The sequence below is a fragment of the Scyliorhinus canicula genome, chromosome 10 (genome assembly GCF_902713615.1).
Source record: "Scyliorhinus canicula chromosome 10, sScyCan1.1, whole genome shotgun sequence".
Lineage (NCBI taxonomy): Eukaryota > Metazoa > Chordata > Chondrichthyes > Carcharhiniformes > Scyliorhinidae > Scyliorhinus > Scyliorhinus canicula.
Window position 1 is genome coordinate 188,284,802 of NC_052155.1, and position 16,051 is coordinate 188,300,852.

The window sequence follows — 16,051 nt, forward strand, 5'->3', positions numbered from 1 at the left end:
GCCTGTTCTGTGCTGTACTGTTCTAAGTTCTAAGTTCATCCAGAAAAGTTACCACTCTTTTTTTCTTTCTTCCTTTTCATTTGGCTATTGATAATGCATCTAGAGGTTAAAGCCTCTGGAAACCTGTAGCGTTATTTACCTAAAGATTTTCCAGAAATGCTGAGCTCAGTGCACCTCTCTGGCCATATTAGCAGTTACTGGTTGTGTCTGGTTCCAATAAGCAGCAACAAAGCTGAGTTTCATAGTTATGTAAAGTTGAATTTGCTGTGATTGGATGTGCAATGCAAAATGAAGTAAGTGTCGCTATAGAAAGTTCATCCAAGTTACTTGGGGGAAAGAGGGCTCCTTATGTTGCGTGTTAAAATGGAAATTAGAATGTGCTTACATTTTAATGAACGTTAATATCTTTGGTCTGCCTATTTAGTGGAGCTGTATCCGCACCCGTTTCAGTTTAGCAAATCTGATGGGACAGTGACAAGATTCCACGCCAGTGAGGATAGAGAATTGGCCGTGATTGATTAAACACTGGTGTCAGACTGTTGTTTTCCTTCTCGTTGTTCTCTGTCATGACGGGAATATAGCACGGGGTTCAAGAAAGCATGTGAACAAGCTGTGCGTCCACAAAACAACCTCCAGCTGTGCTGAGAAGGAACACACTTTGCCACGTATTTTTCCAGTGCAGCCAAAAAGGGGCATTGCTCAACTGCACATCCGAAGAGCTTGTAAATACAGCTCTTATCCGTTTGTTCAATCTTCGCAAGCCAATCAGAAGGCTGACATCCGAAAGCAAGGCAGTACCCTGCAACACTATCTGTTATATAAGCGTGGACTTTCCACAAGGAAGGACTTTCCTTCATTTTACTTCATTCCTTCCTCAGTATTGTATACGGTTTGTCTCTTTTTGCAGCCATTTTTGAGTGTTTCTGAAGTTTTGTTCAGTGCTTTCGACTTCTATCCGGTCATCAGTATTAACTTCAAATTGCAGATCATACTTTGTGCCTCATTTATTGAGACAGAGAGAGAAATGTTAATATTCTTGACCTTTCTTTCCGGTTTGAAATTCAGTTGCGTTGTGTATTTGACAGAGCTTGGTGATGCCAGCTTGGTGATGCTTGCTCAAATTCTTGGCTCTGTTCAGAATGCACCTAAAAAAGAAACAGAAAATCCTCAGCAATTTGCTTTGCTTCCTGATAGCCGAGGGGTATCGTGATCCGCCTTTCCAGAAGGCGCTAAATAACATCCTAGGCTTCAAATTCCAGATAAATTGATGAAATGTTAAATAATAATAATCATAATAATCTTTATTAGTGTCACAAATAGGCTTACATTAACACTGCAATGAAGTTACTGTGAAAAGCCCCTAGAAGCCACATTCCGGCGCCTGTTTGGGTACACAGAGGGAGAATTCAGAATGTCCAACTTACCTAACAGCACGTCTTTCGGAACTTGTGGGAGGAAACCCACACAGACACGGGGAGAACGTGCAGACTCCGCACAGACAGTGACCCAGCCGGGAATCGAACCTGGGTCCCTGGCACTGTGAAGCAACAGTGCTAACCCCTGCTACCGTGCCAACCAAAGAACAAACAGTACCATTTTTACAGTAATCCTTAAGCTTGTCCATATTCTTAAGAGATAAAAAATAATAGTCTGGACAGCTAAGCTAAGAAGCTGATACTTATCTCAATATTTATGGGTGCTGTTTGACCTGATTTATTTCTGAATTAAACAAAATCCCTTTCTTCTGAATAAAAATGGAAAACTGACTAGAACCAGATTCAAGCGAGCATTTTATTTTATCTTAAAACTACTAATTTAACCATAAATGAACAAACCTCATGATGCTTGTATTTGAATTGAGTGGCTTGGTCTCTCCCCCCCCCCCCCCCCCCCCCCCCCCCCCCCCCCCCCACCCTTAGAGGTCAAAGAATGCTGTACCTGTGCGGACTGTGACGTTAATTTATTTTGATGTTTTGGTGCAGATGAAGTGTGTCTATTGAATGTTGTCGCAAGTATGGCTCTGTGTTCACTTTGAAGCAGCTAAATGATTCAACCCAAACGTTTTCTCCTCTATTGTTAACTCTGCCCTTTTCGTGTAATTGAGAAAATACATTCGTAAAAATCTCAAATCTGCAATTTCCAGGAGTGTCTGTTGCTCCTCAACCCAAGAGGATATAGATGTGTAGATCATGGCCCGAGGGCACGTCGCCCATTGTGTGTACCCATTCGCCTCAGAGCGGTGATCAATTTGTTTTTGGTTTCACACTTTAATCATGTTTCTGTTTCTTGCCCATTGAAGAATCTTGTATCACATGTTTTGTAGTCCAGACAAGGAAAGGCCCATGTGCACTAACCTCATTTTTTTTTAAACTGCATCTGTCCTCCACTTCTTGCCCAACACTTAGAAAAAGAACACACAAATACATTCGGGTAATGTCAGAAATACCTCTTCAAAGCACCAAAGACGATGAGTGAGGCTTTGATTATTAGCCAAACTCTTACTTTCATTTTGCTGTAAGTTCTGCTCTTTCCCGGGCATGAGGCCAGTGCCAATTTGTGACCCATTTGGCAACGATTCTTGACATCATGAAATTAGTATTTTGTCAAAAACCTAATTTCTTGTAAAGGGGCTGTGCTGTCACACGTGGCGTTGGGTTATGTATTTATGTTATGTAGCTGCAGGCACACAAGTCAGTAATATGTATCGGGTAGGCAGCTTTAATCTCTGCTCTATACTTTGTGAGGACTGCACTATCCGAATGTGGCGACTAGGGGCTTTTCACAGTAATTTCATTTGAAGCCAACCTGTGACAATAAACGATTTTCATTTCATTTCATCTTCAAAATATTCCATTCGAATAAAAGGCTTGAACTCTAGGCCATGCAACTGTTTTCCATAGAATGGTCTTCAATATTTAGAGTTTAGAATACTTTTCTCTCAGTATTGCTCTGCTCATAATCCTTTCTCAAATAACTGGGTTGCCAAGAACCTGATTGAAGTTTTGCGCCCTGAGCAGTCTTTGCAGAAATATTAATTGAGTGGCGCAGTTAGCCTGCTCGATAGGGTACCAGTGGACGAGGTCACTTGGATGGTTTCTCTTTAACAAGTTTGTTTATTGGGGAAATGAATAGTGCAAGCAGGCAGCACGGTGGCGCAGTGGGTTAGCCCTGCTGCCTCACGGCGCCGAGGCCCCAGGTTCGATCCCGGCTCTGGGTCACTGTCCGTGTCGAGTTTGCACCTTCTCCCCCTGTCTGCGTGGGTTTCGTCTCCACAACCCAAAAGATGTGCCGGGTAGGTGGATTGGCCACACTAAATTTCCCCTTAATTGGAAAAAACCGAATTGGGTACTCTAAATTTATATATAAAATAAAACAAAATTTAAAATGAACAGTGCAAGTTGGTAACTTTCTCGGAAAAAGAGGAGGCCATTCATCTGTTTGAGCCTGTCCTGCTAGTCACGCAGTCCGTGGTTAATATGCATCTCAACTCCACCACCCAACTCTACTACTGTTATTCTTGCCTCTGGGAGGAGGAAAATGAATGAGAGTTATATACCGTGCCTCTTTCAGAGGCCACCTTGCTTTGTAATGACGGCTGCACTTCATTTTAGGACATGCTAATGTCACAAAAGACGCTGTGGAAATCTATGATCTATTTCTTCTCTCATCTAGTGACAAGTTGCAGAGTTGGATGGACGAGGTGGAAAGGGGTTGCTTGCCCTTGGTCATAGGCAGATAAACAGTTGCAGCTGCTATTTCAGCAGCTCAGTTGATAGTGCAGTTTTACAAAGGGCTCATTTCAATGTATCGGTCTTGGCTGTGATGTTATGACCACTTGGGGAGATTGGATCTCAAGGAAGTAGTTATACTCAAACTAACCATGTATCTTGCTGGGACTGACCGTGGCAATTTCATAAAAAAATACGCCAGGTTTAAACACCTCTCATCACCCCCTGCTCCCTTTAATAATAATAATCGCTTATTGTCACAAGTAGGCTTCAGTGAAGTTACTGTGAAAAGCCCCTAGTTGCCACATTCCAGCGCCTGTTCGGGGAGGCCAGTATGGGAATTGAACCCGCGCTGCTGCCTTGTTCTGCATTGCAAGCCAGCTGTTTAGCCCACTGTGCTAAACCAGCCCCGATAATTAGATAATGACGTTTACTCCTTCAGTGATCATATACCTTGATATTGGATGATACAGTATGTTTTGGGGGGAGTTGGCCAGGAGTCCCTAAGGAAACTTCTGAATATTAAAGATGTGGGAAGGATGAACATTCTGGTGCTGAGCCTCAATGGAAATTAATTTTCCTTCTCTCTGTTTTCTTGTCTTATTGTTTGAGACATTTCAGACGCCACTTCCAAGTCTCACACCATCCTCACCTGGAATTACGTTAAAATTTTGACCCAGTGATGGCAGAGGAACTCCCTCCTTAACCACACTGAGCATCTTCACCCCACACTGAGCTCACCATCTCGAGGGCAGCTAAGCTTGGGCAATAAATGCCAGCCTTACCAGCGGTGCGCGTATTCGGACGGTACCCCGTCACCTACAATTGAAAGTGACCCTTCTAAACCAACTTGTCATGATTCTTCTGTGCCTGCCTGATGTCTCTTTCATGTCCTTTGGTATAAATCAAAGAATTATCTTGAGACTGTAGTGTGGTACTGGATGTAAGAGATCCGGACCTGTATTGTAAGCTTTTAACAGACACTCTTGACACTGATTAGAATGTAATACTGACATTCCAGATCCACAACTTGTGTAATTTTACAGCACACAACCTCAAGCAGTTGTTTTGTTTTGCGCCTCCCCTGAATGTTTGCAATTGTGCCAGATGTGTCAGCTTGTAAAAATAGTCGCCCTGCTCTTAAATTACTGCATTTTAGTACCAAGGAAGTATTGAACGTCGTTAAGAAATGGGTTTCATGCATCACTTTGCTTTAATATGGGGATTTCTAGATTGAAAACAGCCAAGAAGTGAGTACGCCCCGCTCAATCTTACTGCATTCCCCTTGTATCTCACATTGATTCTAATATTACTCCATTTCCTGAAGCATTAATACTGATGAGAAAATCTTCACCGACTTATTTGTGTTCGTGTCTTAGACCTCTGGGTGGGGGGGGGCAATATCTCAGGAACTCTGTAGAAACCTGCAGTGCAGAAAGAGGCCATTCAGCCCATCATACCTGCACTGGCCCTTGAAGTAATTATTGATTCCCCTGCCCTTTTTCCCTCAACCCTATAAATGTTTATTTTTCAAGTAATCACCCAATGATAAGTTAGTGTTGAGTCTGCTTCAAATGCATTCCAAATCATCAGAGCTCGCTGTGTAAAATTGTAAAATAAAATTGTCATCTTTCCATTCCACCATTTTCTGGCATTCAGCCTTATCCTGGAACTTTTTACTATGGAATATTACAGGTTTAGAGGAGCGATGGTTGAATTTAAAAAGTAAATGGAGTGATTGGACTCGGCTGATTTACATAAGTTATTTGAGGTGGGTAGGAATGGTCGGGAGTATGACTATAAAATCGTTAGATCAACAGATTGGTTATTTGACAAGTAGTGTTTCTCTTTGCCGAGCCAGAGCTCTCTGGAATAGATTACTGAAGCATGTGATGGAGCATGCAATCGCTGACATTCCATTAAAAGACAGCTTGTTATGATCTTCAGAGAACACTTACAGTTGCTGGTTAGCTGGGGTTATTGCAGTTTGCTTCATCGGCAAGAGTCCATGGGGGATTTTCTTCCTTCCTTCTGAACTGGTCAGTAGTTTATCTCCTGTCTTTATTTGTTAATGCAAAATACTGCAAATGCTGAAAATCTGAAATACAAATAGTACTCAGGCCAGGAAGCAACTGTGGAGAATTTCCGACCAAATTGGAAGATGTTTGAGATGAGCAAATCTCCGACGTGTTCTTTGGCCGCGCGTTAAAGTGTAGAATGGAATTGGGTGTCAGCGGCCCACTCACGATGGATTTCATCCTTCCCTACCACCTCGGCTGAAATCCTGGTTTGTTCATATCCATCTGCTTGTTAGATACCCAAGTTCTTTTTGTGGGGTTATCCAGGAGAAACATCAGAAAGATGGATTCAAAAAGCCACCTTGGGAATGAAGGTCCCATCTACAGAGAAGCCAAGAGAGGTGGATGTGGGACAATTAGCCAAGTGGTGGTCAGAGAGAGGGAGAGAGAGAATGCCTAATTGAGAGATGAGTGAGCAGATTGTACGGAGGCTGATTGCGAGTGAATACAGAGGCGCTGAGTGAGGTTCGGGAAGAGGAACAAAGTTCAGTGGAACTTGGGGCAAAATATTTTTTTTTTTAATGGGGTGAGGAAGCGACTACTGCTCCCAAAAGCATTGAAGGTAATTGAGTGATTGTAACTATCTGAATCTACTGGAAATAAGTTTTTTTCACTCCAAAGTGCAAGGTGAAGGTGCCATATAAAAAAGATAGAGGCACTGGAAAAGGTGCAAAAGAGATTTCCTCGAGCTGCAAGGATATAATTATGGGTAAAGATTGAGCAGGCTGGAAGACTGTTCTCATGCGAAGTGAAGACTGATTGGTTACCTAATAAAGGCCGTAAGGATTATGGAAGATTTTGATAATGGACAGTGCTTCCTCTTGTGAGGAAGGGCAACACTAGATGCCATCAATACACCATCATCTGCAAGTTCCCCTCCGAGCCACGCACCACCCTGACTGGGAAATATATCGGCCGCTCCTTCACTGTCACTGGGTCAAAATCCTGGCACTGCCTCTCTAACAGCACTGTAGGTATACCTACACCACAGGGGCTGCAGCGGTTCAAGAAGCTCACCACCACCTTTTCAAGGGGCAATTAGGGATGGGCTATAAATGCTGGCCCAGCCAGCGACACCCACATCCTGTGAGTGAATAAAAAAATAAGACGGTCAGTAATAAAACCAGTCGGGAATTCGGGAGAACCAACTTCACCCAGAGAGTGATGAGAATGTGGAACTCGCTCCCACAGGTTGGTGAACAGTGTCGATACATTTCGAGGGAAGCGAGAGAAAGGGATAGGACAATGCTGACGGGGTGAGATAAAGGGGCAATGGGGCCAGTTCAAGTGGAGCATAAATGGTAGCACGAACTGATTGGGCTGAATGGCCCATTTCTAAATTCCACGTAATACGCCCATGAAAGGATCGTTACTCATGATTAAAGACTTGAAGAGCGAAGAAGTATGGTCAGCTCTCCGTGTTTATACTTGTGCAAATTGAAACTTGTTTAGTTGTTACATGGTTGATGGTGGGTATGGAGGTGTGGACCTTTTTCCTCATGAAGGTTTATAAGCTCCGTACCTAGTGCATTTTTAGATTCCAGACAGTGACGTTTATTAACAAGTTAGAACTAAACCTCTCTGAAAGACCACTGCGAGCATGTGGTAGTAATTTTGCACTTGTTGTGATTGCTACATCAGTCCTGCAACAGCTGGTTCGCTGAGCAGTGTTCCTAACCTTTGACAGAGTGCAAAGACCCTTTTGTATATTGTAAATTTTACTGAAATGAGCAGTTTTCCTCGGCTTTAACAGTGCTGTGCGCTGACTTAATTCATGCAGTGTATGGGTGCTACCTGATCAGAGCAATATTGACCAAGTGTAGTGGAACGGTTGGGGTGGTTTATGGCATTGTGTGAAGAAGCACTGGTTAAAGCTAACATGGGAATAGTACAATGAAAACATCCTTACAATCCAAATCTGAACTTTTGATGAAGAAGTTGGGACTATTCTGAATTGGGTTTAGTTAAATATTTATCCGTTGTATGCGGTGATTGTACTGTGAAAGATTTTACATTTATTTCTGCCAGTCTCATTTTTGGTCCATTCTAATTGAATTTCTGTCTGTGATGGAGATTGAAAGTAGTGGAGTGACACAGACTGTTGGCATAATTCCGGCCTGGAATTCTTACATACATGCAATCTCATACTGAGTGTCCTCTGCTGCTGTTGCACCATGATGAAACTCTGGCCATTCGGCCACTCAGTCCAAGGTCAATCATTGCCATTAATCAATAATCTTTATTGTCACCAGTAGGCTTAAATTAACACTGCGCTTGTTCGGGTACACAGAGGGAGAATTCAGAATTCTCAGCTGGTACGGGAATTGAACCCGCGCTGCTGGCCTTGTTCTGCATCACAAACCAGCTGTCCAGCCCACTGAGCTAAACCAGCCACCTTTTTTTTAAACCTGGCCTCTGTCGAATTGTGCCTGTGGAACCAAAATCTCCCAACTTGTGTAGGCCACAGAATGCATTTCCAGACCAACTCATTAGAAATGTGAATTCTACAAGTGTGTAATATTTCAGGTGAAATGTATTCCATTTACAAAACAGCGACATCACTCTGAATACCATCGTGTGAAGGGCCCGCCTTCTCAACCCTGCCCCTCGCCTGAGGTATGGTGATCCTCAGGTTAAATCACCACCAGTCAGCTCTCTTTCCCCCCCCCCCCCCCCCCCCCCCCCCCCCCCCCCCCCCCCCCCCCCCCAAGGGGAAAGCAGCCTATGGTGACTTTACTGTCATGAACAGAGGGTTTGTTCATGGCACCCACACAGCGTTGATGGAAATTATGTTGGAATAAATTGTGTGTAGGTTTCTGTTGCTATCCAGTATTTCTGCTTGCTTCAAGCTGCTTTACCTCCAGTTTTGGGATTTTACTGACTGGTCTACCCAGATTTCCCAAGGCCACACAGCTGCCAGCTCTGTGATCGTGGCTTTCTGCAATTGCAACTCTGGGAACAGTTACAAATTGCCCAGCGGAGTTGCCTTTAGCTCCGACAGGGGATCAGACACGAGTTAGATGAGCTGTTTCAGTTAACCAGCAAGGTCATCCCAAATGGTGGATGATTGTCGCTGTGCAGGAAAATTTGCCCCGCTTAAAATTATTCAGAATTAGTTTGTAAAGCCAATATTCTGCCAGGCCAGTGTTGTGGAGGAATTTAAATGCTACCAGGGCAGGGGTTAAATTTATTTCTTCACTTTGATTAATTTAATTCATTTCTGTTTCGATGTGTTAGGTGCAAGTCTTTTGGGGAACATTGCCTCATTGAGGGGAAGAACGCACAGTTTTGTGGGGAGCAAACTCTTGGGGCTGTAGTCCAGCTTGTGTCTCGCCAATGCTGTATTAAATTGCAGAATGCATTTTTTAAAAGTTTACAGGAACATGGTGGGTGAGTGAGTAAAGATACAGTTCAGCATGATCTGACTGAACGGTGGAACAAGCTCGCCGTGCTGAATGGTCACCTCCTGGTCCTCGGGCTAAAAACTGTGGCCACTTGGTGCCACAGCCAGGTGATTTGTCCCATTTCAGCAGGACTTTGCAGAATAGTTTGGTTCCGTTGGTAAGCTGTAAAAAGTGTTTGAATTCCCATTTTAGGAGGCCGAGAAACAGTCTGATGGAGTTCAGCTAAAAGCACTTGAAATTATGATGCTTCGCACTTCAGATACTTAATAATTTAGTTGTTTACGGGCATCTGTTTTTTTTTGGAACTCTGTGGCAGTATTAAACATAGAGTAATGGCTCCTCGGCATTAAATGGGGCACAGATTTCCTTATTCAGTAAGCTACAATTGGAGTCTAGAAGCATGACAGACAAGGTCTTAAACACTGAATATGTTCAATTAACAAGACGCCAATGCTTATCTTGTGCTAAATAAACCTGCTGCGTTTTTCCTAATAGATTTGATTTCACTCTTGTTTTGCAGGCTCCCAACTGGACCACGACAGACTCTGGTTTTTACTGAAGGAAATTACAAATCTCTGCAGATTGAAGATCAGATCAGAGTTGTTTTAAGTTCCATCTTTAACAACTCTTTTTTTTAACAACGTGGACTTTGTCACATTTTGGAATCCATATCAGTGGATAAAATAAAATGTCAACTTTAAAACATTGCAATCTCTTGTTCTTTATTTAAGGGCTATTTGTAGTTCTGTCGATCTGTTATCACTCAATAAAACTTGCTCTCGTAGTGTTAGCATTCCCCGGGAAATCACTGTTGTATTAAGTAGCGGTTATTGGATAGGCACATAGGGCACACCAGAATGACAGGGAGTGGGATAGCTTGATCTTGGTTTCGGACAATGCTCGGCACAACATCGAGGGCCGAAGGGCCTGTTCTGTGCTGTACTGTTCTATGTTCTATAAGTGAGTGATGTTCTGCTAATTGCAAAAGCTGATGAATTGCACCTTGTGAGCATCAAGAGTTGGTAGAATGTGTCTTCTTCAAGATCAAGTGTGTGAAAAATGTATGGTTGGCTACTCTTAAAATATGGCTTTAGGCAGGAATTCAGGAGCAAAAGCAATTTAGCAATTCAGGTGATCTTAAAGGTCTGTAAGCGAAGTGCATAGTTTCAGTGAATAAACACAGCAGCTGTTACCTAGTGCTTCCTTCGCAAAGTCACAGTTTCCTATTAAGCAATCAACTACTGTATTCACATTGCTCACCAGTCTGCTGGTACAGTGGGGAGTCTTATCAGCATTAACATGCTCTGACCTATCATCCGAAAAGTAATTATCTCCAGAGTTTCCTTTTGTGTTAATGTGGCTCCTCAGTTGGTCGTACTCTTGACTGTGAGTCAGATGATTGAGATCAAATGTTCTCACTCCAGAGACTTGAGCACAAAATTCTGGCTGAAACTCCCAATGCCATTCCAAGGGGGTGCAACACTGCCAGAGGTGCCGTCGTTTGGACCATGTTAAACAGAGGCCTATCTTCTTGGCTGGATGTTAAATTATACTGAAGAAGAACAGGGGAGTTCTGCCTGGCATCCTGGTTAATATTTATCCCTCAAGGTCAGTCAAACAGATGATCTGATCGTTATCTCTGGGGAATGGGCAGACATGCGGCAGGGAAGTGTGAAGTGATGTATTTTGGTAGGAGGGACAATATAAAGTAAAGATGTCATTCTAAAGGTGATGCAGTAGCAGAGGGACCGATAATAGATAGAGAGAGGCATAGAATGAGGAAATGATGTTGAACATGTATAAAGCACCTGAGTATTGCGCCAAGTTCTGGGCAGTATGCTTAGGAAGGATGTGGAGACATTTGAGGGTTCCGGAAAGAATTCCGAGCCGGTTTCCAAGGATAGGAGAATTCATTTACGTGGGCAGGTTGGAGGTCATTGTACGGTTCCACAGAAGGAATGGACCATGGAGCATCAGGACAGAAAATGGGACGGTCACATCATCAGGATCTACTAGGATGTTGGTGCTGAACTGGCAAGGAAGAGGGCAGCGTTCAACAAGGCCAAAGTCGCTCTGTATCGGGGGGGGGGGAGACCTTTGGTAACCTACGAGTCGAAGGACTATTTTGTGGCACTGGAAGAGGCGGATGCCTTTGTTTAAAAAAAAAAGGTGGGCTCGGTTTGAGTTAATTGTGTGTTCTTGTGAGGGTTTTGATTGTTGAGGGGAGAAAGGGGTGTTGGAGTGCTTTGTATATATGTGCTGGTATTTTTTTTGTTCTTGGGTGGGATGATTGTTTTACATGGTGGTGGGGCGTTTAATGTTACGAGGGATGTTGGTACATGTATTATGGTTGTTACAGGAAATTTATAGCTCCTGGTGGGAAAATGATTTTCGAAGGGGTTTTGTTTTACTCTGTGTCCTCGGGGCGGGCAGTAGTTTTTCTTTTGTTTATTCCCTGGATGGGGTTATCCTGCTCACAGTGAAGTCAGCGAGCTAACAGGAGCCAGGTGGTGGGAGTAGCTGCAGCTTTTCATACCAATTTAGTTTGGGATAATGAGCTTAGTGTTTTGTTGGGGGTAGGTGGGAGGGGGGGTATTGTTTGTTTTCATATTACCAATATGAAAATTTGGGAGGGATTTGGGGGCGGGGTGGGGGGTGAGGGTTAGTTTGCTGATGATTGGCTTGCTGGTGGGTTTAGTGACCACCTTGGGTGGACCTTGTGCCTGTACTCTCTGGGTAGTTGCTTGACATTCCCTTTTAGTGGAAATGGCGCCTCCGTGGGGGAGGGGGGGAGCCCCCAATTTGGTTGGTCACCTGGAATGCAAGGAGGTTGGGTGGCCCGGTGAAAAGTTTGAGGGCATTTGTTCACCTGAACAGTTTGAATTCTGATGTGTTTTTGCAGGAGACTTATTGGGGGTGAGGGAGCAGAACCGGTTGAGGAAGGGGTGGATGAATCAGGTATTTGATTCGAGCTTCGACAGTAAGGCTGGGGTGTGGTGATTTTGATCAATAAACTGCTTTTCTCAGTTGCCAAAACCATGGCGGACACCATGTTTTCTGCCATTGAGGAATATGTCAGGTTTAATAAGAAAGAGTCTGTCTCGCGCTATTATGGGAAGACCGTAAGGTGGTTATTAGAGGGGAGATAATCTATAAGGCACATATGGAAAGGACTGTGTGGGGTGGAGAGGCAGAGGCTGGTGGATTCTGTCCTTGAGGTGGACCCGCAGTACTCGCTTGACCCTACCCCGGAGTTGCTGGCGAGCAAGCAAAAGCTGCAGACAGTTTAGACGGCCGTCAACAGGTAAGCCATTTACCTTTTGTACAGGTCCCACCCTTATTGACCCCCTGCTCTAATCTAAACTACCCCCCCCGGTCGACTGGCAATTAATTTTCCGCGAAGACGTTGATGAATAGTTGCCACCTCCGGGTGATCCCTAACAGTGATCCTCAAGGCAAACTTGATTTTCTCCAAACAGAGAAAGCTAGCCATGTCCGATAGCCAGGTCTCCGACTTCGGGGGCTTTGAGTCCCTCCAAGCTAATAGTATCTGTTTCCGGGCTACCAGGGAAGCAAAGGCCAGAACATCTGCCTCTTTCTCCTCCTGGATTCCCGGGTCTTTTGACACCGAAAATCACCACCTCTGGTCTCAGCGCCACCCTTGTTTTTAACACCATGGACATGACATCCGCAAACCCTGCCAAAATCTCCTAAGCTTTGGACATGTCCAAACATGTGGACATGGTTCGCTGGTCCTCCCGCGCATTTTGCGCACCTGTCTTCCACCCCAAAGAATCTGCTCATCCGGGCCACTGTCACGTGAGCCCGATGAACAATCTTAAATTGTATCAGGCTGAGCCTGGCACATGTTGCGGACGCGTTGACTCTACTCAACATGTCCACCCATACACCATCCTCTATCTCTCCTCCCAGCTCCTCCTCCCACTTGCGTTTCAGCTCCTCGGTCTGCATCTCCTCCGACCCCGTCAGCTCCTTATAAATGTCAAGACGCTCCCTTCTCCTACCCATCTTCTGGAAACGACCCTGTCCTGAACCCCCCTCAGCGGTAGGAGCGGGATGGTTGACATCTGTTTACGTAGGAAGTCCCGCACCTGCAGATACCCGAATTTGTTTCCCCTCGCCAACCCAAACTTCTCCTCCAGCGCCCTCATACTCTGAAAGCTTCCCTCTATGAACATATCCCCCATCCTCTCGATTCCTGCTCTCCGCCATATCCGGAACACCCCGACCATACTCCTCGGGGCAAACTGGTGATTATCACAGATTGGGACCCAGACCGATGCTCCCTCTGCTCCCACATGCCTCCTCCATTGGCCCCAAACTCTCGGGGCCACCACCACCACTGGACTGGTGGAGTACCGTGCCGGTGGGAACGGCAGAGGCACCCAGACTGGTGCCCTTACATGAAGCCACCTCCGTATGCACCCACGCCGACCCCTCCCCCACCACCCACTTCCTGATCATGGCTATATTAGCCACCCAGTAATAGTTGCTAAAATTTGGCAGCGCCCGCCCGCCCTCTCCCCGATTCCGCTCAAGCATTACCTTCCTTACTTGCGGAGTCTTGCCCGCCCAGTCGAAGCCCGTGATCACTGTTGACCCGCTTTAAAAAGGACCGCGGAATAAAGATGGGTTGACACTAAAATACAAATAGGAATCTCGGGAGGACCGTCACCTTCACCGTCTGCACCCTCCCAGCCAGAGACAACGGAAGCACGTCCCATCTCCGAAAATCGTCCTTCATTTGGTCCACTAGCCAGGCCAGATTCAATTTATGCAGCCGGTCCCATCCCCGCACCACTTGGATGCCTAGGAACCTGAAGCTTCCCTCTACTAACCTAAACGGCAGCTCTCCCAGTCGCCTCTCCTGTCCCCTCGGCTGGACCACAAACATCTCACTCTTTCCCATATTAAGCTTATACCCCGAAAACCGGGCAAATTCCCCTAGAATCCTCATGATTTCTTCCATCCCCTCTGTTGGGTCCGAAACGTACAGAAGCAGATCATCCACATAGAGTGAAACCCTGTGCTCCACCCCCCTCCCCCCTGGACCAGTCCTCTCCAGCCCCTTGAGGCTCTCAGAGCAATTGCCAACAGCTCTATAGCCAGCGCAAACAACAATGGGGAGAGGGGGCATTCCTGTCTCATCCCTTGGTGAAGTCTAAAATAGTCCGATGTTGTCTGATTCGTCCGTATACTTGCCACAGGAGCCTGATACAGCAACGTGACCCAGTCAATAAAGCCCGGCCGGAATCCGAATCGTCCCAGTACCTCCCACAGATAATCCCATTCTACCTGATCGAAGGCCTTTTCCGCATCCATTGCGATCACTACCTCCACCTCCCTACCTTCCAGGGGCATCATGATCACATTTAACAGCCGTCTTACATTGGCCACCAACTGCCTACCCTTAACAAACCCCGTCTGCTCTTCCCCAATAACGTCCGGAACACAATCCTTGATCCTGGAGGACAAAATTTTGGCCAGCAACTTGGCATCTGCATTCAACAGGGATATCGGCCTGCCGGACCCACACAGCTCCGGGTTCTTATCCCGCTTCAGAATCAGCGAGATCGTGGCCTGAGACATCATGGGGGGCAGTTCCCCTCTCTCCCTTGCCTCATTGAACATCCTCAACTACACCGACCCCAATATCCCCGAGAACGTTTTATAAAACTCCACTGGGTAGTAACATCCATTTTAAACGGTTATATTGTTAAAAATGAAAAGCCTTCAATAAAAATGCATATTTTTAAACGTTCACTGCTCCGAGGGGAACAATCCCAGATTCTCTGGTGCTTCACTCTTGTAAATCAATGGCTGATTATATCCAAATGTGCCAAAGGAGTAACTGAAACCAGCCACACAGAGCAAAAGGCCAAATTGTGTGGATGCTGGATATCTGGCAGATGGAGTTTAATGCGGAAAAGTGTGAGGTGGTTCACTTTGGAAGGAGTAACAGGAATGCAGAGTACTGGGCTAATGGCAAGATTCTTGGTAGTGTAGATGAACAGAGAGATCTCGGCATCCAGGTACATAAATCCCTGAAAGTTGCCACCCAGGTTAATAGGGCTGTTAAGAAGGCATATGGTGTGCTAGCCTTTATAAGCAGGGGCATTGAGTTTCGGAGCCACATGGTCATGCTGCAGCTGTACATAACTCTGGTGCGGCCACACCTGGAGTACTGCGTGCAGTTCTGGTCACCACATTATAGGAAGGATGTGGAAGCTTTGGAAAGGGTTCAGAGGAGATTTACTAGGATGTTGCCTGGTATGGAGGGAAGGTCTTACGAGCAAAGGCTCAGGGAATTGAGGTTGTTTTCGTTAGAGAGGAGAAGGCTGAGAGGTGACTTAATAGAGACATATAAGATAGTCAGAGGGTTAGATAGGGTGGACAGTGAGAGTCTTTTTCCTCGGATGGTGGTGACCAACACGAGGGGACATAGCTTTAAATTGAGGGGTGAGAGATATAGGACAGATGTCAGAGGCAGTTTCTTTACTCAGAGAGTAGTAGGGGTGTGGAACGCCCTGCCTGCAATAGTAGTAGACTCGCCAACTTTAAGGGTATTTAAGTGGTCACTGGATAGACATATGGATGAAAATGGAATAGTGTAGGTCAGATAGGCTTCAGATGGTTTCACAGGTCGGCGCAACATCGAGGGCCGAAGGGCCCGTACTGCGCTGTAGTGTTCTATGTTCTATCTGGAGTATAAACGGATGCTGGAAATCCTCAGCGAGTGAGTCAGCACCTGTAGAGAGGGGAGGACAAGATGAGCGACCTGCCAGCGATAGGGAGGAACAGGGTTGGGGAAATGGGGTGG

The 16,051-nt window shown here is 45.4% G+C and overlaps 1 protein-coding gene across 1 annotated transcript in view; it reads left to right on the forward strand.

Annotated features, from left to right (window-relative positions):
- Window positions 1–9,915, forward strand: part of LOC119972857 (eukaryotic translation initiation factor 3 subunit E) — a 156,769-nt gene extending 146,854 nt beyond the window's left edge. The window contains exon 13 of the mRNA XM_038810363.1: window positions 9,731–9,915. Within this exon, the coding sequence (XP_038666291.1) occupies window positions 9,731–9,769 (39 nt within the window). The 3' untranslated portion in view covers window positions 9,770–9,915. The remainder of the gene's footprint in view (window positions 1–9,730) is intronic.
- Window positions 9,916–16,051: the final 6,136 nt, after the last annotated feature.